This window comes from Oncorhynchus masou, chromosome 6 (genome assembly GCF_036934945.1).
Source record: "Oncorhynchus masou masou isolate Uvic2021 chromosome 6, UVic_Omas_1.1, whole genome shotgun sequence".
In the NCBI taxonomy this organism is placed as follows: Eukaryota; Metazoa; Chordata; class Actinopteri; order Salmoniformes; family Salmonidae; genus Oncorhynchus; species Oncorhynchus masou.
Window position 1 is genome coordinate 38,322,747 of NC_088217.1, and position 26,815 is coordinate 38,349,561.

The 26,815-nt window shown below is 45.9% G+C and overlaps 1 protein-coding gene across 1 annotated transcript in view; it reads left to right on the plus strand.

Moving 5' to 3' along the window:
• The window catches only part of LOC135541604 (rho guanine nucleotide exchange factor 10-like protein), a 160,846-nt gene that overhangs the window by 56,358 nt on the left and 77,673 nt on the right, over positions 1 to 26,815 (plus strand). Inside the window, 1 exon segment of the mRNA XM_064967913.1 lies at positions 9,308 to 9,426. Within this exon segment, the coding sequence (XP_064823985.1) occupies positions 9,308 to 9,426 (119 nt within the window).

A 26,815-nucleotide genomic window follows, 5' to 3' on the forward strand; every position in this document is an offset into this window, starting at 1 on the left:
TGATTTTGTGCAGAATAATTCATTACTATTTCAATGTATGGACTTCCAGCCTTTCCAGGCAAGGTTAGGACTGCTGATTTGACGGCCCACACAAGCAGATCAGACAAGTGAGAGGAGTTGAGGTGCCAGAGAAAGAGAGACGGAGGAGTGGATAGAGGCAAGAAGAGAGAGGTTGAAAGGGATGGGAGGGTGGAAAGGATGATTGAGACAAGCAATCAGTCCCACCACAGGGAGCAGAGGGCAGGCAGGGGGCTGTGGCCTGCGGTTACCTTGCTATCTCTAAGTGTGTCAGACTCTCCTCTTCCCCAGCAGCCAATTGATAGACAATGCCTGAGGAGTGGAGTGTGGCTTGTCCGTCGTGGCACACACTTTAAGACTCCCTCTTAAAGAGATTCTCCAGTAGTTATGTATACTTTTTAGCCAGTAGTTCTGAAAGTAGTGCTCACAACCCAAAAGTGTTCCCCAAAATGGTGTATTATTACTGTATGTCACATATGTGCAGATATGTGCCCACGTCATTGCTCTCTCTCTCACTCTGCTGTGTGTGCATCTCACTAGTGTGCATCTCACTCAAATAGCGAAGAACTGAACCTTATTGGATGGAACTCGAATTGCTAGGCTGGCCCAGGTGGGGGAAAATGGCGATCCAGTAAACAGTCGCTTCCAAACTAGGGATTTCGTGGCTAATTGAGATTTTATAAAATTCTGCTCATAGCTGATGTCTGTAAGAACTAAACATTGACACATCCAGCCCAAAGTGTGAGGTTTAAAAAACACTTACTAGTCGTCAAAGTTCCAGAGCATGTCTTTAATCCACTGCTAACAAATACTATGATGAAGCACCGGGGAGCAGAACACAGGAGATGGGCCATGTGCTTCCTGGACCATGCTGTAGGTTCAAGTAAAAGAGATGTCCTTCAGATCCATGCTGTCAGTTCAAGTACTGTACAATTTAATTTAAAACTGTAATTTGTACTGTAACTTAGGGTATCATCAACAGTAAAATACCCAAATGTTTTACTGCGGCATACTAGAAATTATGGTGCATTGTGTGAACATTTTGTGGGCGGGAAATAATTACTGTATTTCGAATGGTACTGTATTTCCACCCCACACCTTACCATATCTTTGGAGCGCCAAAAACCTTTTGACCACTAGTGCATTGGCTCCCACCCTTTTTTGAACCATGGCACCCCTTGATGGGATATACAATTCTGCAGCACATCTACAATTTCCCTATTATTGGTAATGACCTCCATCTCATCTGATCCATACTGCAAATCATATTTTTTCTGTGACCATTTTTTAAAGATAAAATATGGTTTATTTTTAAGAATTTTCATAGTTTTCACCATTTTTATTCATGATGGCGTATTTGTGTGTACCCCTTTAAGAGAGTCCTGTGAATATGAAACAGAAAGAAAAACATGTAGCTTTGGTAAAATAGGAAAAAGGACCACTTTTGGGTTTAAAAAAATAAAATGCATTAAGATTTTTTATTCCGATTTTTCAGGGGGTGCTGCAGCTTTGGCAGAGGCTGTGGTGTAGCTAAGCCACGAGTCATATATTAAAACATTCAACCTCTCTGGCTAAGCCTAATCAGACTTGCCTATGATAATGGTTTTCATAGAAGAAGTAAACTGATTAAAATGACTTTGCTTGTGATGCACGCCCCTCAAATCATACAAATGTAACAACAGCCTGAGCACATTGGACTTGAAACAACAACAACAATACACCATGTGACCTTTAATGTATTATCTGACAGGCACTAGCGCTCACAAGTAAGCACACCGGTGAGAAACACTGCAATTGTGGGTGCATGATATTGTTGTTTCTAGTCATTAACATATTTTGAGGCATATTGAGGTTATATTGTTGTACCTGTGAGTGAGAATGTTGCACCAATTTAACTCATATTTGGTTATAGTGCTCCATCAATTTAACATGTATAGGGACAGATTGTAGTAGCAGTAAGTCTTAAACCTTAAATGGTTGAGCATTTTGCCATATCCTTATGATCTCTTTTGCCCTGTAGTGTCCCCTTTACAGTGTAGTATTGTGCCTCTGTGGTGTCATTCAATGTATCTCCTCCAGGGCTCACGTTATGTATTATGCAACTGCATGTTTATTTGCCTTGCTCAAGCAGCATCCATTTCTATATGTTTTTTGTTGTAATTATTCAGCATTGGATAAGAAAGATGGAAAGATACCTAGTGACGATGAGTCAAATACAAACAATAAAGCATTTGCCACATGCTCCACTGTATGCTGCTCAGCTTTAGAATTTCTGCACCCAAAAATGAATGTCAGACCGCAAAGATTATCTCAACATCTCACTGTGCTCAAACAATGGGAAATGTTTATGATGAGTAATACATTATCAGGGATTTAATTAACAAATCCCACTCTTGCATTGATCCCTAGGAAATATCAATTGCGCTGGTATATTTAATTAGTCTATAACTTTGTATCATAGGGTTGATAGACCGCTGCACTCTGCAAATTGAATCATCATCGGCAAAAGACTTGAAACACAAGCCTGATTTGAATAAAACATCACAACCGGAGAAACTAAACCTCTATGTGGAATGGCTTGAATGCACCTTGTTGACATCAATCACATCAATTTATTATTTATATTGTACCCCCTTTTCGTGGTAACCAATTGTTAGTAGTTAATATCTTGTCCCCTCGCTACAACTCCTGTACGGGCTCGGGAGAGATGAAGGTCGAAAGCCATGCGTCCTCCGAAACACAACCCAACCAAGCCGCACTGCTTCTTAACACAGCGTGCATCCCACCCGGAAGCCAGCCGCACCAATGTGTCAGAGGAAATACCGTGCACCTGGCGACCTGGTTAGTGCGCACTGCGCCCGGCCCACCACAGGAGTCGCTAGTGCGCGATGAGACAAGGATATCCCTACCTGCCAAACCCGGACGACGCTAGGCCAATTGTGCGTCGCCCCATGGACCTCCCGGTTGCAGCCGGCTGCGACAGAGCCTGGGCTTGAATCCAGAGTCTCTGGTGGCACAGCTAGCACTGCGATGCAGTGCCCTAGACCACTGCGCCACCTGTGAGGCGCTATTCAATTCTTGAATGGATTAGAACTTGGATGGAATTGATGGTTAGAACCAAATCTCAAAAATCTCAAATTTGGACTCATCAGACCAAAGGACAGATTTCCACCGGTCTAAAGTCCATCGCCTCTTCAACCTCAGGAGGCTGAAGAAATTCGGCTTGTCAACAAAAGCACTCACAAACTTCTACAGATGCGCAATCGAGAGCATCCTGTCGGGCTGTATCACCGCCTGGTACGGCAACTGCTCCGCCCACAACCGTAAGGCTCTCCAGAGGGTAGTGAGGTCTGCACAACACATCACCAGGGGCAAACTACCTGCCCTCCAGGACACCTAAACCACCCGATGTCACAGGAAGGCCATAAAGATCATCAAGGACAACAACCACCCGAGCCACTGCCTGTTCACCCCGCTATCATCCAGAAGGCGAGGTCAGTACAGGTGCATCAAAGCAGGGACCGAGAGACTGAAAAACAGCTTCTATCTCAAGGCCATCAGACTGTTAAACAGCCACCACTAACATTGGCGGCAGGGTAGCCTAGTGGTTAGACCGTTGGACTAGTAACCGGAAGGTTGTGAGTTCAAACCCCCGAGCTGACAAGGTACAAATCTGTCGTTCTGCCCCTGAACAGGCAGTTAACCCACTGTTCCCAGGCCGTCATTGAAAATAAGAATTTGTTCTTAACTGACTTGCCTGGTTAAATAAAGGTAAAATTAAAAAAATAAATTAAATTGAGTGGCTGCTGCCAACACACTGACTCAACTCCAGCCACTTTAATAATGGGAATTGATGGAATTTGATGGAAAATATATCACTAGTTAAACAATGCTACTTAATATGTTTACATACCCTACATTACTGATCACATATGTATATACTGTACCCTATATCATCTACTGCATATTTATGTAATACTAGCCACTTTGTTTACATACCCTACATTACTCATCTCATATGTATATACTGTACTCAATAACATCTACTGCCGTTCTTTACCATCACTCATTCATATATCTTTATGTACATATTCTTTATCCCTTTACACTTGTGTGTACAAGGTAATAGTTTTGTAATTATTAGGTTAGATTACTCGTTGGTTATTACTGCATTGTCGGAACTAGAAGCACAAGCATTTCACTACACTCGCATTAACATCTGCTAACCATGTGTATGTGACAAATACATTTGATTTGATTTGCTGGTGTTTCTTGGCCCAAGCAAGTCTCTTCTTCTTAATGGTGTCCATTAGTAGTGGTTTATTTGCAGCAATTCAACCATGAAGGCCTGATTCACGCAGTCTCCTCTGAACAGTTGATGTTGAGATGTGTCTGTTACTTGAACTCTGTGAAGCATTTATTTGAGCTGCAATTTCTAATGAACTTATCCTCTGCAGCAGAATGAACTTTTACCAAATAGGGCTATCTTCTGTATACCACCCCTACCTTGTGTCAACTGATTGGCTCAAATGCATTAAAAAGGAATTCCACAAATTAACTTTTAAGAAGGCACTCATGTTAATTGAAATGCATTCCAGGTGACAACATCATGAAACTGGTTGAGAGAATGCAAGATTGTGCAAAGCTGTTATCAAGGCAAAGGGTGGCTACTTTGAAGAATCTCAAATATAAAATATACTATGATACTAACACTTTTTTGGTTATTACATGATTCCATATGTGTTATTTAATAGTTTTGATGTCTTGACTATCTACAATGTATAAATAGTAAAAATTAAGAAAAACCCTTGAATGAGTAGGTGTGTCTAAGCTTTTGACTGGTACTGTACATTCAGTCTGAATCTGCCATCCTATAAGTTGTTGTGTGACTTCAAAATGAGGGGCGTTGTAAAAAGAAAATTCATCAGTGATTGGATTGCATCTAACACATCTAACCAATCAAAGTATCAAAGTTGATAACGTCATCATGTAGGCTAGCTCTGGCCGATCCCATTAGTTTCTGGGACAAAGAATGTGTTTACTTTCTAGAAATCGTAGGTGAGAGGCATATCCAGACTCATCGTGGAGAAGAACCGTTAGTTTGGGTAGCTAGGCAGTTTGAGTAACCAGGAAATAGAAGTCATATTATAGGATTGTTTTTTGTTTAGTTGTATATGAGGCAACAAGATGGTATAGAGAAGCAGCCCCACAGCTGCATTCAAGACTGGAGTGAATGACTGTTTTACCTCCAGAGTATTCATCCTTAGTGAAATGGTTCTAAGGTTGTATTTTTGAGTGGTTGACATCCAAACACAGCTCCTGACAGCAATTTTATGTGATGGTGTGTAATCTGTCACAACTGATATTTTCTAGTTGTTTTTCCACATTTGGCAGTGGTGTACTGACCAGTGCTGTACTGTGGCTAGGCCGAGCTCCCCTCTCTCTTTCCTCCCTCTTTCATTCAGACCTGATGAGACACGTTGTTTTTTTATATTTCACCATGATGCTTCAGTTTACAACACAACATTAAGCAGAATAATGGCAGTTGGAGAGAGGGAGGGACAGAGATATTTGGCTGTGGAGTTCTGGCTTTCTGCTCTATCTGAAAGGGTTAGAGTGTCACGCCTTGACCATAGAGAGCCCTTGTTTCTCTATGGTGTAGTAGGTCAGGGCGTGACTGGGGGTATTCTAGTTTATTATTTCTATGTGGTGTTCTAGTTTATTTTCTATGTTGGTGATTTGTATGATTCCCAATTAGAGGCAACTGGTAATCGTTGTCTCTAATTGGGGATATTTAGGTCGCATTTTTCCCACTTGTGTTTGTGGGATATTATTTTGTGTCTTGTGCAAGTGCACCACGTAGTCACGTTTCGTTGTTAGTTTATTTGATTTATTGTTTTGTTTTGCTAAGTTTCACTTTATAATAAATATGTGGAACTCAACATCCGCTGCGCCTTGGTCCGTCTCTTCTCATGTAAGAGACATATGCCAGTAGCGTACCACCCTGCGTACCACTGTTGGCTTGCTTCTGAAGCTAAGCAGGGTTGGTCCTGGTCAGTTCCTGGATGGGAGACCAGATGCTGCTGGAAGTTGTGTTGGAGGGCCAGTAAGAGGCACTCTTTCCTCTGGTCTAAAAAAATATATCCCAATGCCCCAGGGCAGTGATTGGGGACACTGCCCTGTGTAGGGTGTTGTCTTTCGGATGGGACGTTAAACGGGTGTCCTGACTCTGAGGTCATTAAAGATCCCATGGCACTTATTGTAAGAGTAGGGATGTTAACCCTGGTGTCCTGGCTAAATTCCCAATCTGGCCCTCAAACCATCACAGTCACCTAATTATCCCCAGTTTACATTTGGCTCATTCATCCCCCTCCTCTCCCCTGTAACTATTCCCCAGGTCATTGCTGCAAATGAGAACGTGTTCTCAGTCAACTTACCTGGTAAAATAACGGATAAATAAAAAATAGGGGGTCTTTTGTGAATAGAATGTGTTATCGCTGATTCATTAGTGACTTTGTCCGTATGTGTGTGTGTGTGTGTGTGTGTGTGTGTGTGTATGCACATGCCCATGTGTGCTTGTGAGCGTGTGTGTGAAGTGACTGTCTGTCTTTCTCTCATTAAGGCCTACATTAGACTGGTTGTGTGTTTACTGTTTGTTCCGAGGGGCAGGCACCTTTACTTGTCATCATTAATACACAGGAAAAGCTGAATGGCAGGGTGTGTTTTCACAATGCCTGTATTTTGTTTTTCTCCTCCCTCCCTCCATGCACACAGTACTTAAGGAAATCAGAATGGGTAACACAGTCTTGGACGTACTCAGGTATTTAATATCACCCTCCACAACATATAAAATCAGAAGGACCAATACCTTATCTGAACCAACAATCACTTGGTTGCCAAACATACAGTAGTGGAGTGTTGTTTATGCTCATTGAATGATTAGCTGAAGAAAGATGCTGAGCACAAAGGTGCAAAGGAAATCAGTGGACCCTCTGACCCACGCGGACCAGCTTCGGGCAATCGGCCTTCAATTACAGCCTTTTAATAAATGACCCTCATAGCCCTGATCCTCCCTGGGAAGAGCTCTATCTGAGAAAGGCTCAGAGATCATCTCAGAGGGAGATCATTTAGGAATACCTTGCAGGTATGAATGCTTTATACATGATTGCAACCCAAACACTAAATAGCCCACCTTCATCATTATTGATTAATTAGTTGATGATCTGTGTGAGCCTGCTCCTCTGATTTGATAAATACCACCCCTCAGGGATTTAGACTGGTGCATTTTAGCAATACAGTATGTTTTTTCTTCTGGCTCATAAGAAAGCCTGGACTTTTCTCTTTCTTTTTTTTCCCTCAGCATTGTTGTCAAAAGACAACTCAACTCTATCATTCTAAAGACACACAAGGTTTCATTGTTCCTATTCACACTGGTTCAGAGAAATATGGAATAAGTTATCATATGAAATGAGTATCAGATATGAAAGCCTCTCAACAGAAGGGGCTTTGACCTTGACCCTGTCCTCTCACTCTCTGTCACGAATATCACCGAAGGTGGCGCTCGGCGGTCGTGGTCGCCGGTCTATTACCTGCCACCGATCCCTTTTTTCCTTTTCGTTTGTTTCTGTCTAATTGTTTTCACCTGTTCCTTGTTGGGGTTTTGGGATGGGTGTTATTTAAGGTCGTTTTGCCCGCTGGTGTTTGAGCAGGCTTGTTGGTTGTTACGTTTGGTGATGTTTTGGGTTTTGGGTTTTCCGCTGTCCAGTGTGTGTCTAGGTTTTGGGTTTTCGCTGTCCAGTGTGTGTCTAGGTTTTGGGTTTTCGCTGTCCAGTGTGTGTCTAGGTTTTGGGTTTTCGCTGTCCAGTGTGTGTCTAGGTTTTGGGTTTTCGCTGTCCAGTGTGTGTCTAGGTTTTGGGTTTTTCGCTGTCCAGTGTGCGTCTAGGTTTTGGGTTGGTTTAGCGCCAGTGTTTGTAACTAGGTTCTGGGTTGGTTTAGCACCAGTGTTTGTAACTAGGTTTTGGGTTGGTTTAGCGCCAGTGTTTTGGGCATTCACCCATGTTTTGGACCTGTTACGATTTGAAGGACATTAAAGCGTTTTCCCGTTCATTTCGCTCTCTTCATCTGACTCCTCACTCATTTCACTCACCCGACGTTACACCCTCTCCAAACATCACTGAATGGATTCATATTTTGAAGGTCATCAATCTCAATGAGGTTATAAATTTGTATCATCATGAACAGTTATTCAGTACTGTACTGAGGCTTGTAAACATGAAGCTATTCAGAGTTAAGAGGTGTTGAATGTACGTGTCTCCAGTACATATTTATCTCCGGAAATGTAAGAATAAGGGTTTAAAAGCAGTGCGACATCTTGAGGTACTGTATCACCTGCAAATTGACTCCCTCTTTTTGTGTACCAGTCCTTCTAAGGGAAACCCATCTGAAATGTTATGAGTTGGGGAGACAGAACTCAACTAATTGGCCCTTAAGTCTCCTGTATTCCTACCTGCACCGCAACAGCCAAATAGCAAAAACAACCGCCGCTGTCAAATTAACTGGTCGCACATCTCAAACCAAATGAGGTGTTTAGGATACACTGTGATGTTTTGATGTGATGTTGCTTTGGAAACAGCAACTCTGTATTTCTGTGGCTTATTGCATATTGATATATGCAGTTATGCACAAGACACAGGGAGTAAATTAAAACAAGCTGTTTGATTGCACACACAATTGCCTTTTAGTTAGTTGCAATTGACAGTTACGAAATTACTTAATCGAGGTATTTTGGCAGATCTGTGTTGTGTCTGGCGAGCAGGTGCACCTGTTGTAGTGGCTTCGAGGTATTCAGATGTCATGCGCCAGCCAAATTCTTTATTAACCAGCGGTTGCATTTCTCCTGCTGGGGCAGATACTTGCTGTTACTTTCTCTTTAAACAAAGGATCATCACCAGTGCCTTAATCAGTGTTGGCCTAGCATGGAGCTTCTGGGAGTGGGCTGTACCTGGTCCCATCTCCCCTGGCTCTGACTGATTACACACACGCACAATTCTAATTATCCTATTCATATTACATACCTGAAGCCAATTCATCGGGTCACACTTTGTTTTGGAAACAAGAAAATAGACCCGTGTCCACTGTTCAGTCAAGTACTTCATATTTCTTGTGAGTGCTTGTTTGAAGTGGGTCCACTTGGAAGGCTCAACTGCAGTAAGTACAAATACAGTTACAAGGTATGTGCCATTACGAAATATGATTGAGTGGAATTAACGCATGTTGTCTTTTCTTCTAGGAGAGGAGAACACACCAGGATGGTTCTGTGCAGAGGATGAAGGGAAGACCATGTCACCATTTTGTCCTTTACTGGCCTGCCGTGTGCCTGTCTTTACCACCAAATCCTCGGACAGGAAGGTGAGTTCCAGGTTAAAATGCCTCTTTGTACGACTCAAGTCTTCTAGTTAAACAGAGTAGTGTGGGTTCTTTGATAGTTTTTAGAATTGTTTCTCAGACAGGCTAAACAGAATGGCCGCCCCTATCGACATCACCACACAATCAATAATCAGGACGCAGCAACAAACAGTGAATGAGGAGCATAATATTATGTCTACTCAGCTATATTACAGTGCAGTTAAGCACAGTAATTTCCCATTGAAGGCAATCAAAGAGTACTTGCTTTAGCCCAGGAAATAAAAATACCCTGTCTCAGGATGAATTCACTACAATGGTCCTAGGCTATCAAAATATTAAGATTGCATTGAAAAGACAGGTCTACATTTGAAGTTGGAAGTTTACATACACTCAGGTTGGAGTCATTAAAACTCATTTTTCAACCACTCCACAAATTTCCTGTTAACAAACTATTGTTTTGGCAGGTCGGTTAGGAGATCTACTTTGTGCATGACACAACTCATTTTTCAACAATTGTTTACAGACAGATTATTTCACTTTTAATTCACTGTATCACAGTTTCACTGGGTCAGAAGTTTACATACACTAAGTTGACTGTGCCTTTAAACAGCTTGGAAAATTCAAGAAAATTATGTCATGGCTTTAGAAACTTCCGATAGGATAATTGACATAATTTGTGTCAGTTGGAGGTCTACGTGTGGATGTATTTTAAGTCCTACCTTCAAACTCAGTGCCTCTTTGTTTGACATCATTGGAAAATCAGCCAAGACCTCTGAAGAGTTGTAGACCTCCAGTCTGGTTCATCCTTGGGAGCAATTTCCAAATGCCTGAAGGTACCACGTTCATCTGTACAAACAATGGTATGCAAGTTTAAACACCATGGGACCGTGCAGCCGTCATACCGCTCAGGAAGGAGACAAGTTCTGTCTCCTAGAAATGAACGTACTTTGGGGCGAAAACTGCAAATCAATCCCAGAACAACAGCAAATGACCTTGTGAAGATGCTGGAGGAAACCAGTACAAAAGTATCTATATCCACAGGAAAACAAGTCCTATATCGACATAAGCTGAAAGGCCGCTTAGCAAGGAAGAAGCCACTGCTCCAAACCGCCATAACAAAGCCAGACTACGGTGTGCAATTGCACATGCGGACAAAGATCGTTCTTTTTGGAGAAATGTCCTCTGGTCTGACGAAAATTGAACTGTTTGGTCATAATGACCATCGCTATGTTTGGAGGAAAACGGGGGAGGCTTGCAAGCCGAGAACACCATCCCAACCATGAAGCACAGGGGTGGCAGCATCATGTTGTGGGGGTGCTTTGCTGCAGGAGGTACTGGTGCTTTTCACAAAATAGATGACATCACGAGGGAGGAAAATTACGTGCGTATATTGAAGCAACACCTTGCTTGGTCCCAAATGGGTCTTCCAAATGAACCATGACCCCAAGCATACTTCCAAAGTTGTAGCAAAATGGCTTAAGGACAACAACTTCAAGGTATTGGAGTGCCAATCACAAAGCCCTGATGTCAATCCTATAGAAAATTTGTGGGCAGACCTGAAAAGTGTGTGCGAGCAAGGAGGCCGACTCAGTTACACAAGCTCTGTCAGGAGGAATGGGCAAAAATTCACCCAACTTATTGTGGGAAGCTTGTGGAAGGCTACCTGAAAGGTTTGACCCAAGTTAAACAATTTAAAGGCAATGCCAATCAGATACTAATTGAGTGTGTGTAAGCTTCTTACCCACTGGGAATGTGATGAAAAAATAAAAGCAGAAATAAATAATTCTCTCTACTATTATTCTGACATTTCACATCCTTAAAATAAAGTGGTGATCCTAACTGACCTAAGACAGGGATTTTTTATAAGTCAGGAATTGTGAAGAGCTGAGTTGAAATGTTTTTGGCTAAGTTGTGTGTAAACTTCCGACTTCAACTGTAGATGGAGGTGCATTGTGTGCGGATTTTCCCTTTTCCCACAATAACGCTACCAAAAGTGTGTACAGTTGGTGACGTCATCAGCACTTCGCTTTGCTTGCTAGCTTTCTGGCTAGTTACAGAAGTTAGCAGGCTACGTAGCTACAGTAGTTAGCTACTGCCATCAAGTTGTTGTTATGCTATTAACATATTTGCTTATTCCACATTTTCAGAATACATACTTGCATTTGCATATAGCAAATGACTCAAAAGGGAGTCCAGAAACAATGTGGACACATTTAAATGTAAATGCATGATGTGTTCGGAATTCTATGATCAAAACTTCATGATTAAAATTCCAAAACTTTATTAACTGCCAACTCTAGACACAACCATGGAGTCTTAGAATTACAAGGTGACACTGTACCTTCCACAGCAAAGCTGGTTAGAAAGTGGCGATCGATAGAGCCTGTGAAGAGTTGGGAGCCTCTCATAGATCAAATGGCAAACTCAGGTGAGAGACAGACTAAAAGGGTTTCAGGACTCTGTCAAAGAGTTATAAAATCAATTTGCAGTGGCTGGAAGATGATATTCAGACTACATTTTTAGCTATAATGCGGTTATGGGGTTTGCATCGCAAGGTGGGTGGGGGATTCCAAATTACCACCAGAGGAGGATGTTATAAAGTGATCAGGCAGTTACCTTAATGGTCGTGGGACACCCAAGCATAAATCAATGTTCTGACATTAGATTAAGATCCCACACACAGTCTGTCTGGAAACTATGTGGGCAAAGGAGCAAGGGAGGTCCTCGACATCTGGAAAAGTTTAATCTAGAGGAGACAAACATACCTCTCAATTACTATGGGTTTTGGAACACTCCCAGAGGATTGCATGAAGCTTCTGGATTCTTCAACTAATATCTGGTACACCTGCTGAGTGAGTGAGCCAAGGCAATTCATGGACTTGGAGCCAGAAGTACCACTTTGCTTCAGGATTTGCCCACATTCTCTATTTCTGACACTAACAAATGAAGCACCTGAGCATGCCAATAGGAGGGCATATCTGTCATTAATATGAGCTGACCGTGAAATTGCCTGATACCGAAATATTTCCTTGGGACAAGAGACAGCTTTGTTTTTGTGTTTGTGCTTGCATGACAGTATGTGACTGTGTGGGTGAGTTTCTGAAATTAATGTTTTTGTGTGCACATTAGTTGTTGATGTCGAGGATGTGGGAACAAGGGGCTGGGAGAGGCGAGCTGAATGTGTTTTCTCTTTAACCAAAGAGAAGGTGGTAAGTCTTTCATGCAGAACAGCCTGTGATTAGGGGCTTAACTCAACAGCAGCCCCCCCTCTCTTTTTCTATCTCTTCCTCTCTCTTTCCCTGTCTTTCTCTCATTCTTTCTTTCTCCCTCTCTCTTCTTCTGTCTCTCTCCTTTTCCCCTTCCTCTCTCTGCAGTTCTGCCTTTGCACTACGACTGGGAAGCACACGCCTCTCTGTGCCAAAGCTCCCAACATCTCTTTCTCCCGCTTTGGCAGCCTCACTTGGCAGTCTGACTTGATTGAGGGTGAGAAAATAAGACGTCCCGATTGAAAGAGATGTGGCCGAAGGGGCCAGAGTCGTTACGAAAGAAAAATAAAGTTCTAATCAGCGTAGCATGAACAACATGTGAGCAGAGTATGGGTCACCTGAGGGAGCTCAGCCCACTGATCGCTGCTGTGCGCTCTGTACTCTGAACACTGCTCTGCTCTGTTTGCTGGGATGTGGAGAGGACTACTGGGCAAAATCGTTAGGCACTGGAGAAAACCCTTATCACAGTCTCTGTTGAGTGAGATCAGTAGGGACTGACTGACACACGCGCACACGACCTAATCTACCAGGCATGGTTTGACCCACTTCTGAGGCACATAAGCAATGGCTGTCATTGTTAATGTAGAACATTCTGTAGCCCTTTGTTGTTCTTGGAACTAATTATAATATGTTAACCATGCAATGCCTCCAACTTTAAGCTCTACTGTATGTTGAAATGAGGTATTTGTAGAATGTGTTGTATTATTAGAACACCATACCCCTACCCCATTGCCCACCTCACCAACCACATGTGAACCTGTTGTTCATAAAATTAATACAGAGTGGTGAAAGTGAGTGTTAATGTTGTCCAGGGAAGTGGCTGTAGGCTGTTGCCTATGTCTAACTCTGCTGGGTGTTAAAAGGGTTTTAGTTGGCTTGTCTGTGGTGCTCAACTTGAATCCCCCAGCTAGGGTCCAGCTTCACCACTCCACTTTCCTCCTTTCTCCGCCATGAATGTCACAGGGAAGTGGTCTGCTGTGTTCCCAAGGCCGTCTATTTCCATTCCATGTAGTGTATGTCCCACTCAGATGCTCCAAGGCCAGGCTAATGGAGCAGATTCAATGATGATGATCATACAGATGTAGGATCTTAATTTGAGCAAGTTTTCTACAGGAAATATTAATTATTATGTGGATCATAATTAATGGACATTTTTTGTGGGGGTTGATTCATTTTAAAGTGGAAATTACAAACTTAAGAAGCCTTTTAAACCTTCAAAACACTACAAGGTATGCATTTCCTGCTATATAGGAAAATTCATTACATTACATTTACATTTAAGTCATTTGGCAGACGCTCTTATCCAGAGCGACTTACAAATTGGTGAATTCACCTTATGACATCCAGTGGAACAGCCACTTTACAATAGTGCATCTAAATCATTTAAGGGGGGGGGGGGTGAGAAGGATAACTTTATCCTATCCTAGGTATTCCTTGAAGAGGTGGGGTTTCAGGTGTCTCCGGAAGGTGGTGATTGACTCCGCTGTCCTGGCGTCGTGAGGGAGTTTGTTCCACCATTGGGGGGCCAGAGCAGCGAACAGTTTTGACTGGGCTGAGCGGGAACTGTACTTCCTCAGTGGTAGGGAGGCGAGCAGGCCAGAGGTGGATGAACGCAGTGCCCTTGTTTGGGTGTAGGGCCTGATCAGAGCCTGGAGGTACTGCGGTGCCGTTCCCCTCACAGCTCCGTAGGCAAGCACCATGGTCTTGTAGCGGATGTGAGCTTCAACTGGAAGCCAGTGGAGAGAGCGGAGGAGCGGGGTGACGTGAGAGAACTTGGGAAGGTTGAACACCAGACGGGCTGCGGCGTTCTGGATGAGTTGTAGGGGTTTAATGGCACAGGCAGGGAGCCCAGCCAACAGCGAGTTGCAGTAATCCAGACGGGAGATGACAAGTGCCTGGATTAGGACCTGCGCCGCTTCCTGTGTGAGGCAGGGTCGTACTCTGCGGATGTTGTAGAGCATGAACCTACAGGAACGGGCCACCGCCTTGATGTTAGTTGAGAACGACAGGGTGTTGTCCAGGATCACGCCAAGGTTCTTAGCGCTCTGGGAGGAGGACACAATGGAGTTGTCAACCGTGATGGCGAGATCATGGAACGGGCAGTCCTTCCCGGGAGGAAGAGCAGCTCCGTCTTGCCGAGGTTCAGCTTGAGGTGGTGATCCGTCATCCACACTGATATGTCTGCCAGACATGCAGAGATGCGATTCGCCACCTGGTCATCAGAAGGGGAAAGGAGAAGATTAATTGTGTGTCGTCTGCATAGCAATGATAGGAGAGACCATGTGAGGTTATGACAGAGCCAAGTGACTTGGTGTATAGCGAGAATAGGAGAGGGCCTAGAACAGAGCCCTGGGGGACACCAGTGGTGAGAGCGCGTGGCGAGGAGACAGATTCTCGCCACGCCACCTGGTAGGAGCGACCTGTCAGGTAGGACGCAATCCAAGCGTGGGCCGCGCCGGAGATGCCCAACTCGGAGAGGGTGGAGAGGAGGATCTGATGGTTCACAGTATCGAAGGCAGCCGATAGGTCTAGAAGGATGAGAGCAGAGGAGAGAGAGTTAGCTTTAGCAGTGCGGAGCGCCTCCATGATACAGAGAAGAGCAGTCTCAGTTGAATGACTAGTCTTGAAACCTGACTGATTTGGATCAAGAAGGTCATTCTGAGAGAGATAGCGGGAGAGCTGGCCAAGGACGGCACGTTCAAGAGTTTTGGAGAGAAAAGAAAGAAGGGATACTGGTCTGTAGTTGTTGACATCGGAGGGATCGAGTGTAGGTTTTTTCAGAAGGGGTGCAACTCTCGCTCTCTTGAAGACGGAAGGGACGTAGCCAGCGGTCAGGGATGAGTTGATGAGCGAGGTGAGTTAAGGGAGAAGGTCTCTGGAAATGGTCTGGAGAAGAGAGGAGGGGATAGGGTCAAGCGGGCAGGTTGTTGGGCGGCCGGCCGTCACAAGAAGCGAGATTTCATCTGTAGAGAGAGGGGAGAAAGAGGTCAGAGCACAGGGTAGGGCAGTGTGAGCAGAACCAGCGGTGTCGTTTGACTTAGCAAACGAGGATCGGATGTCGTCGACCTTCTTTTCAAAATGGTTGACGAAGTCATCTGCAGAGAGGGAGGAGGGGGGGGAGGGGGAGGAGGATTCAGGAGGGAGGAGAAGGTGGCAAAGAGCTTCCTAGGGTTAGAGGCACATGCTTGGAATTTAGAGTGGTAGAAAGTGGCTTTAGCAGCAGAGACAGAGGAGGAAAATGTAGAGAGGAGGGAGTGAAAGGATGCCAGGTCCGCAGGGAGGCGAGTTTTCCTCCATTTCCGCTCGGCTGCCCGGAGCCCTGTTCTTACTTAGATTTCCTAGTTATATGTAGGATCTGTTGATCTTTCGTCAAGATAGAACAGTGGCCTTTAGTAAGACAAGGGGTGGCAGCCTATGCATATTTTTAAACAACAGCTGGTGCAGGAAATCTAAGTAAGTCTTGGGGTTTTGCTCACCTGAGGTAGGGTATCTCATGATAAGCTGTGTACCACACTATTTACAAAGAGAGTTTACATCTATATGTTTTGTAGCTGTCTATATACCACCGCAGACTGATGCTGGCACTAAGACCGCACTCAATGAGCTGTATACGGCCATAAGCAACAGGAAAACGCTCATCCAGAGGCGGCGCTCCTAGTGGCCGGGAGCTTTAATGCAAGGAAATTCAAATCAGTTTTACCTAATTTATATCAGTATGTTAAATGTGCAACCAGAGGAAAAAAAAACTCTAGACCACCTTTACTCCACACACAGAGACGTATGCAAAGCTCTCCATCGCCCTCCAATTTGCAAATCTGACCATAATTCTATCCTCCTGATTGTTGCTTACAAGCAAAACTAAAGCAGGAAGCACTGGTGTCTCTGTCAATAAGAAAGTGGTCAGATGAAGCAAATGCTAAGCTACAGGACTGTTTTGCTGAATATGTTCCGGGATTCTTCCGATGGCATTGAGGAGTACACCACATCAGTCACTTCATCAATAAGTGCATCGATAATGTCGTCCCTACAGTGAAGGTACGTACATATCCCAACCAGAAGCCATGGATTACAGGCAACATCTGCACTGAGCTAAAGGGTAGAGCTGCCACATTCAAGGAGCGGGAGACTGGTAAGGGTAGGGAACAATACATCTGCCACTGCTGATCCTCCTTTCGGGGGCTCCTCAGGGGTGCATGCTCAGTCCCCTCGTACTCCCTGTTCATTCATAACTGCATGGCCAGGCATGCCTCCAACACCATCATCAATTTTGCCGATGATCGTGTGGTGCCTGGACAACAACCTCTACCTCAACGTGATCAAGACAAAGGAGATGACTGTGGACTACAGGAAAAGAATGACCGAGCACGCCCCCATTCTCATTGACGGTGCTGCAGTGTAACAGGTTGAGAGCTTCAAGTTCCTTGGTGTCCACATCACCAACAAACTATCATGGTCCAAACACACCAAGACAGTCGTGAAGAGGGTACGACAAAGCCTATTCCTTCTCAGGAGTGAAAAGATTTGGCCTAGGTCCTCAGATCCTCAAAATGTTCTACACCATTGAGAGCATGACTGGTTGCATCACTGCCTGGTATGTAAACTGCTCCGCCTCCGACCGCAAGGCACTACAGTGGGTAGTGTGTACAGCCCAGTACATCACTGGGGCCAAACTTCCTACCATCCAGGACCTCTATATCAGGCGGTGTCAGAATGAGGCCCTAAAAAGACTCCAGCCACCCTAGTCATAGACTGTTCTCTCTGCTACTGATTATATAGCCTTGCTTATTATTTTACAGCTGCTGTTGAATTATTTGTTAATTCATTTTTACTCATCTATTTTTACTCATCTATTTTTACTCAACCTCTTGAAACTCCCCATCCCGGATCCGGGATTGTGACTAAGCCTCAGGCTCATTAGCATAACGCAACGTTAACGATTTCTGAAAATCGCAAATAAAATTAAAATAATGCGTTTGCTCTCAAGCTTAGCCTTTTCTTAACAACACTGTCATCTCAGATTTTCAAAATATGCTTTTGAACCATAGAAATTGACTAATTTGTGTAAGAGTATGCAAAGCTAGCATAGCATTTTGTGTAGCATGTAGCACGCAACATTTTCACAAAAGCCAGATAACCAAATAAATAAAATCATTTACCTTTGAAGAGCTTCTGATGTTTTCAATGAGGAGACTCCCAGCCACATAGCAAATGCGCAGTGTTTCCTGAAAGCGTCTGTGTGTAGGAGAAATCGTTCCGTTTTCTACATTGCGCCTGGCTACCGAAACGAACCGAAAATGCAGTCACCTACAACGTGAAACTTTTTCCGGATTAACTACATAATATCGACCGAAACATGGCAAACGTTGTTTGGAATCAATCCTCAAGGTGTTTTTTCACATATCTCTTCATTGACATGCAGGTCATGGAAGCTTGCTTCTCTCTCTGTGCCCCATGGAAAAATACTGGCAGGTGACTTTTGCGCACCAATTTCGGCGCAGGACACCGGGCGGACACGTGGTAAATGTGGTCTCTTATGGTCAATCTTCCAACGATCTGCCTACAAATACGTCACAATGCTGCAGACACCTTGGGGAAACGACAGAAAGGGCAGACTCATTCCTCTTGCGTTCACAGCCATATAAGGAGATCATGAAAGACAGAGCCTCAAAAATCCTTGTCATTTCCTGGATGCCAAGTCATCTTGGTTTTGCCTGAAGCTCATGTTAAAGGGCACGCACAGAGAAGATATTTGTATTTCTGGACACGTCAGAGTGTTTTCTTTCGAACAGTAGCAATTATATGCATAGTCGAGCATCTTTTTGTGACAAAATATCTTGTTTAAAACGGGAACGTTTTTCTTCCAAAAATGAAATAGCGCCACCATAAGTGTAAGAGGTTAACACTTATTTGTATTTTGTTTCTTGACTTAAAGCATTGTTGGTTAAGGGCTTGTAAGTAAGCATTTCAATGTAATGTCTACCTGTTGTATTTGGCGCATGTGACAAATACAATTTGATATGATTTGTATAGTAGCTCCCTGATGGACAATGTTTCGGAGTTTACATGCAACTTCTGCAATCGAAATACGAAGATTACATTGGCAAGACAGATCTGAACACTATCAGACCACAATGTGACTTTTGTGCATCTACTGTAGTCCTGTCTTTTCAATGCAATCATTTCAATTTGATAGCATAAATAACTTGCATGTAAGTCTGAAGTGTAGACAAAGAATAGGACCTTTGTAGTGAGATCATCCCTGAGACAATGTATTTTTAGATTCTGGGCTGCAGCAAGTACTCTTTGATTGCCCTCAATGGGAAATGACTGTGTTTTACTGCACTATACTATAGCAGAGTAGACATAATATTATATTCCTCACCCCCCTTTCCACGTAACATTATAATTGTCAGATGGTGAGAGTAGCTTGTGCATGAAGTCAGGAGCAGGAGAGCAAAAAGAGTGTGCAATGTACTTTACTCAAAATATAAAGGCACAAGGTAAACAAATACACTTGTCCAAAAACCAATGGTAGATATTATGCACGGGTGAACACCTCCCGTCGAAAAACAAGCCATCATGAACCGTACTGAACATAGAAATAATCACGCACAACAAACATGGGGGAAACAGAGGGTTAAATACATGACCATGTAATTGGATAATGAAAACCAGGTGTGTAGAAAATAAAGACAAATCCAACGGAAAATGAAAGATGGATCAGCGATGGCTAAAGGACCGGTGACGTCGACCGTACAAGGAGAGGGACCGACCTCGGTGGAAGTCATGACAGTACCCCCCCTGACACGTGGCTCCAGCAGCGCGCCGACACCGGCCTCGGCCCCTGAGGGCGAGGCGCAGGACGATCTGGATGGAGACTGTGGAACTCCCGCAGCATCGATGGGTCTAACACGTCCTCCACCGGCACCCAGCATCTCTCCTCCGGACCGTACCCCTCCCACTCCACGAGGTACTGAAGGCCCCTCGCCCAAGCCTCGAATCCATTATGGATCGAACTGCATACTCCGGGGCCCCTTCGATGTCCAGAGGGGGTGGAGGAACCTCCCGCACCACAGGCTCCTGGAGTGGACCAGCCACCACCGGCCTGAGGAGAGACATATGGAACGAGGGGTTAATTCGATAATCGGGGGGAAGCTGTAACCTGTGACATACCTCGTTCAGTCTCCTCAGGACTTTGAATGGCCCCACAAAACGCGGGCCCAGCTTCCGGCAAGGCAGGCAGAGGGGCAGGTTTCGGGTCGAGAGCCAGACCCGGTCCCCAGGTGCGAACACTGGGGCCTCACTGCAGTGGCGATCTGCGCAGGTTTTCTGGCGCCTCACGGCCCGCTGAAGGTGCTTATGAGCAGCGTCCCATGTCTCCTCAGCGCGCCTAAACCAGTCATCCACCGCAGGAGCCTCGATCTGGCTCTGATGTCAAGGCGCCAGGACGGGCTGGTACCCCAGTACGCACTGGAAGGGGAAGAGGTTAATGGAGGAGTGGCGGAGCGAGTTCTGGGCCATCTCTGCTCAGGGCATGAACACCGCCCACTCCCCCGGCTGGTCCTGGCAATAGGACCGCATAAACCCACCCACAACCTGGTTCACTCTCTCCACCTGCCCATTACTCTCGGGGTGAAAACCGAGGTAAGGCTGACCAAGACCCCCAGACACTCCATGAATGCCCTCCAGACCCTTGACATGAACTGGGGACCTCGATCAGATACTCTGTCCTCAGGCTCCCCGTAGTGCCAGGAGACGTGTGTAAACCTGGCCACCGCAGTCTGTAGGGCCGTAGGGAGACCGGGCAAAGGGAGGAGACGGCAGGACTTAGAAAACCGTAGGAAATCCACCGACAGGTGCGACCACGGCCGTTGTGGAACGGGTAAGGGTTGTAATTTCCCTCTGGGCAAGTGCCTAGGGGCCTTGCACTGGGCGCACACCGAGCAGGAGGAGAGATAAACCCATAAACCCTCCTCCGAGCAGGAGGAGACATGTCCTTAGCTAAAGTGGACCAGCAGTACTTCACACTAAGACAGCACGTTGTCCGACCGATGCCCAGATGACCAGAGGAGGGTGACGTATGGGCCCAATAGATCAAACGGTCGGGGACAGCAGACGGAACATACAAACGCTCTGCTGGACATTGGAGGGGAATGGGCTCTGTACGTAACGCCCCCTCGATATCCACGTCCAGATCCCACACTATCGGTGCCAACAGGCAAGAGGCCGTGGGTATGGGAGCGGGATGCATGGGCCGCTCCTCTGTGTCATACATCCGGGACAGTGCATCTGCCTTCGCGTTCTGGGAACCTGGTCTGTAGGATAGGGTGAAAACAAAACGGGTAAAAAACATGGCACACCTTGCTTGGCAAGGATTCAGTCTCCTCGTCGCCCGGATGTACTCCAGATTGCGGTGGTCATTCCAGATGAGAAAAGGGTGTTTAGCCCCCTCAAGCCAATGTCTCCACACCTTCAAAGCCTTGACGACAGCCAACAACTCCCGGTCCCCCAAGTCATAGTTTCGCGCCGCCGGGCTGAGCTTCTTCGAAAAGAAGGCACAGGGGCAGAGCTTTGGTGGTGTAACTAAGCGCTGAGAGAGCACGGCTCCTATCCCGGCCTCGGACACGTCCACCTCAACTATGAACGCCAAAGAGGGACCTGGATGAGCCAGCACAGGAGCCAAGGTAAACAGAGCCCTCAGCTGACCAAAAGCCCTGTCTGCCTCAGCAGACCACTGCAAATGCACCGGTCCCCCCTTCATCAGTGAGGTAATGGGAGCCGCTACCTGACCATAGCCCCGGATTAACCCCCGGTAGTAGGTGGCAAACCCTAGAAACCGCTGCACTTCCTTTATAATGGTGGGAGTCGGCCAATTACGTACGGCTGTAATGCGGTCACTCTCCATCTCCACCCCTGAAGTGGAAATGCGGTACCCTAGGAAGGAGATGGACTGTTGGAGAAACATGCATTTCTCAGACTTGACGTACAGGTCATGCTCGAACAGTCGACCAAGCTCCCTGCGCACCAGGGACACATGCTCGGCACGTGTAGTGGAGTATATCAGAATGTTGTCGATATACACCACTACACCCTGCCCTTGCAGGTCCCGGAAAATCTCATCTACAAAGGCCTGGAAGACTGAAGGAGCATTCATCAACTCGTATGGCATGACGAGGTACTCATAGTGCCCTGAGGTGGTAATAAATGCCGTCTTCCACTTGCCCCCCTCCCGGATACACACCAGGTTGTAAGCGCTCCTGAGATCCAATTTTGTGAAGAAGCGTGCCCCGTGCATTGACTCAATCGCACTGGCTATGAGAGGTAGGGGGTAACTGTACCTCACCGTGATCTGGTTGATGCCTCGATAGTAAATACACGGGCGCAGACCTCCATCCTTCTTCTTCACAAAAAAAAACTTGAGGAGGCAAGTGAAGTGGAGGGCCGAATGTACTCCTGCTCCAGGTTTTCGGAGACATATGTGTCCTCTTGTGACAGAGGATACACGTGACTCCTGGGAAGTGCTGCGTCTACCAGGAGATTTATCGCACGATCCCCCCGTCGATGGGGTGGTAATTGAGTCGCCTTCTTCTTACAGAAGGTGAGAGCCAAATCGGCATATTCAGAGGGGATGCGCAAGGTGGAGACCTGGTCTGGACTTTCCACCATAGTCGCACCAGTGGAAACCCCTAAACACCTCCCCGAGCACTCTCGTGACCACCCCGTGAGAGCCCTCTGTTGCCACGAAATAGTGGGGTCATGACAGGCCAACCAAGGTATACCCAGCACCATGGGAAACGTAGGAGAATCAATAAGGAAAAATGTTTTCTCCTTGTAATTCTCCCGCGTCACCATGCCCAGTGGAGCGGTAGCCTCCCTAATTAGCCCCGGCCTCAATGGTCGACTATCTAGGGTGTGAATTGGGAAGGGCATGTCCACTGGAACAATAGGGATCCCTAAACTATGGGCAAATGATCTGTCAATAATGTTCCCAGCTGCGCCTGAACCTACGAGCGCCTTATGCTGGGAATGTGGGGAAAACTCAGGAAAATGAATATACACAAACATGTGTGCAACAAAGGGCTCTGGTGAGCCTGGTGCCGACTCACCTGGGGTGACACGAGTGCCATGCCTGCTGCCTCGACTCGCAGAGGAATCTCTCCAGCACCGACTGGCAGTGTGCCCTCTGTGGCCACAGATGGTGCATGGACCGGCCCCTCCTCCGGTTGCCCTACATGCAGCACCTCCCAGCTCCATGGACGTAGGAGCTGTAGTGCTGGGGGATGGAATCGACAGACCCCGATCTGTACGTCCACGGGTAGCCAGCAGGTTATCCAACCGGATGGACAGGTCCACCAGCCGGTCAAAGGTGAGAGTGGTGTCCCTGCAGGCCAACTCCCGACGGACGTCCTCGCTCAAACTACAATGGTAGTGATCGATCAGGGCCCTGTCGTTCCATCCCGCGCTGGCGGCCAGGGTCCAAAAGTCCAGCGAGAACTCCCGTGCACTCCTCGTCCCCTGCCTATGTTGGACGAGCTGTTCACCCGCCGCTCTACCCTCAGGCGGGTGAAATCTTCAAATTGGTCCAATAAGGCTTCTCCTTCCTCCCATACGGCGTTGGCCCACTCCGGGGCTTTCCATGGGAGACAGGAGACGAGGGCGGACACGCTCTCATGGCCCGAAGGAGCTGGGTGGACAGTTGCTAGGTAGAGCTCCAGCTGGAGTAGGAACCCCTGACATCCCAAAGCTGTCCCATCATACTCCTTCGGAAGATCGAGCTGGATCCCACTGGGACCGGGTGAAGGAGGGGTGAGTAGTGGTGTCCTTGGTGTCGTTAGTGGTGATGGTGGAGGCACTGGAGGAACTCCTCTTCTCTCCAAGCGGTCCAGATTCTGCAGGACGCGATCCATGGCGATGCTGCTGGATGCGCTCCTCGACCCCTAATCCGGGGTTGTCTGCCCCTGCTGACTCCATATGGTTGGGTGCGTGATTCTGTCAGAAGGTGAGTGTAGCTGGTGCATGAAGTACTTTACTCAAAAAAGACAGGCACAAGGTAAACAAATACACTTGACCAAAAACCAACTGTAAATATTACGCACAGGTGAACACAACACCCGTCAAAAAACCAGCCATCATGAACCGATCTGAACATAGAAATAATCACGCACAACAAACATGGGGGAAACAGAGGGTTAAATACATGAACATGTAATTGGATAATGAAAACCAGGTGTGTAGAAAATAAAGACAAAACCAATTGAAAATGAAAGATCACATGTGTGCTGTGGTGGTCACTGTAGCGCATGTCACATGCTTGTCTCAGTGAAGATCATGCTTGTGTATACAACATGTCTCCCTAGAGCCCACGAATGTGGCAACATCACACTCATCACTTTCAAACCGCCCTCAGAGGATGGCGGTTCTTGATCACGAAGGCAGCAGTGAGAGAAATGGGCGTGCCTGCACCTGGGCACACAGCAGAAACCCTCCACGTCTCCTCCAGACTAAAAAAGCATCCTCCCCAGCGTCTCGTAGGGCTCTAAGAGGTCTAAGGCCATAAAGATTTTCAGAATTGTTGTTTCCCCACATTCCGTTTATAAGGGCACTAGAAGGAAAGAAGATGGTGATGGCTGGAATGCAGCAGTAGAGCTCTTTATAATGCCTTTTCAGATTTCATTATGTCGTCTTTGAAGTGGATAGTGACAAGCTTTTTTCTATTTTTTTTGTTGTTGAGGATTAGCTCCTGTGAACAGAGACTGCCTAATACACCCGATTAGTACACAGAGATCACTAGCCTCGCCAAGCAAGGTCACTGTTATTTGGTTTTTAAATCCATTACACAGACGTCATGGCGAGACCATTTCAGTGCAGTGTAGACACATTAAACATGGTCACTGGGTTCTCTGTACTTGCTTACTGGACTTGTTGTGTGTGTGTGTGTGTGTGTGTGTGTGTGTGTGTGTGTGTTGTGTGTGTGCTGTACATGTCCCTTCCGCTCTCTGTCTCATCCATCTTTCCTGCTGATGGGAGGATAAGAGAGGAGGCAGTGGCGTGTTCTACTACTGGCCCTAAAGGAGTGACTCAGAGTGCTGGAGATGAGTTTGTAGAGGGGCCATCACCACTGGTCTCAGGCTGTAAGTGTTAATGGAGTCTTTTTATAGCTCCGTTGGGTTTGAAAGATCTGCTGATTTATGACAATGACTCGAAGCTGTTATTTCATTGGTGGAAAAGGTGGCTCAATGTGTGTTTGTCACCATGCCATAGATGACGTGCCCATGAAATAGGGATAAAAAAAGAGGGAGAGAAAGGGAAAGGGAGAAAGGTGCCCTTTTCCCTGATGCAACATCCATCTGTTAGTTTATTTTTTTCCTCCCCAACATGTTTTTGGGTAAAGTCATCAGGATGACACCTTATGCAATCGCTCTCTTCCTCTGTTCTTCATGAAGGTCGTTCTCTTCCTTTCTGAGCAGCAGATATAATCCTCCTCTCTGATTTGTGGGGAACAGATGCCATAGCATGGATTAAAAGCTCTTCCTCAACACAGATCCGCTGGGACGTAGCAGGCTCCCTTTCTACTCTGCAGCGCTATCTCTCTGGCAAACATAAACACACAAACAGCGGGGTGAAAAAGTGCCTGTGCTTGCCTGTTTGAAAAGCACATTCCGTCCCTGCAGCCATTTTCCCCATCCCTCATCAAGGCTTTGCTTTATTAATTGCTAAAGCCATAACCTCCTCAGCCCCCCTGTCTCACAGGAGCAGCGTAATTCATTAGGAGGGCTATAGATTTCTGGCGAAGTGGGGTTCATTTCAAACAGCCCTAATCTGTCACTTGTTTATTCATCTCCTTCCTCCTCTCTCCCGGTGTGTCACCCAGCGTCAGAGGACAACTGATCTCTCCACACTAACAGTCAGCTGCTGCTCATCCCCACAGTTCAAATGGGACAAGGAGACAGGCCCTCGGAGGGAGGATTATGGGGATGCAGAAGGAAGTGTCAATCTAATTTCTCTGTGCTAGCTGGATCACAGCAGATGTGTCGCCTGGATACGGCTGGGCCTCCCGGTAAATGCAGCAGGGTCACTGGGCACAGCAACAAAAAAAACTGCTGCAGTCCAGACACGCCTAGCCTAGGTTGTCACCATCACCACCATGGGGACACAGTGACAGCACACAAGCTTCTACTGCTTAACACTCCCTATCAAAGAAGCACTCTTTATAGGGTCAGGGCAAGAGCCACACTTCTGGGTTTTAGAGAAAACAACTCACTGGGAGTTGTGGCTGTTCCAACATCTTAACCCAGATGTAGTGTAGACAGATACCAAGGTCTCATCTTTGTGGATCTCTTCATGTCATTACTAAAGAGTATCAGATGCCAAACGTATTGAGACAAGGTAATGTTTTATATTGCTGGTGATAGTCAGCACAACTCCTCTACCTCAGCTTCCTGCTGGGTATATTGGGCTCCCCCCTGTGAGTAGATTGTTAGTGCTGTGGTGGTCCGTAGTGTCTTCAGAAGTAAACTCAAATAGCACTGATGAAGTATATGAGTTTTATTGGACATAGACCTAAAGTATGGCAATTAAATATGTATGAAGGTAGGAATAATCACATGTGCTTTATATTATCATCCGTTCTCCGCCTCTGAATGATGTCAACATCCCTATGAATACTCCCCAACTATATTAATGGATAGCCATAACATGTATGATTTGACAGAAAATGTGGACTGTCTGGTCACATGCATTGATTTGTTTGTGTGATTACCATGGTAGTAAAATGGTTATAACAACTCTCAGTTCTTCCTTGTTTAAAGCTTTTTCTGTCTGGCTTCCATCAAGCTGAGGAACACTCAACTCTGCTCTCTTATATCGAGGCAGAGTTGACTTTAAATAACTGGTCGTGGGATTTGCTAGCGACAACATTGGGTCACCATCAGTCAATTCTTGTAAAAATGTAAATTGTGAAAACCCTATGTTTGTCCTGTACAACTGCGGTCCTTCTGCGGGAGGCTGAAATTCATTCCTTTGATAAACTTTTTGCAACCACTGACTTTTCCTTAATTTGTGTTGCTCATAGTACATACTACGTACTACGTCAATTGAGATTCAATTGAATCCGTGGAATCCAGGAT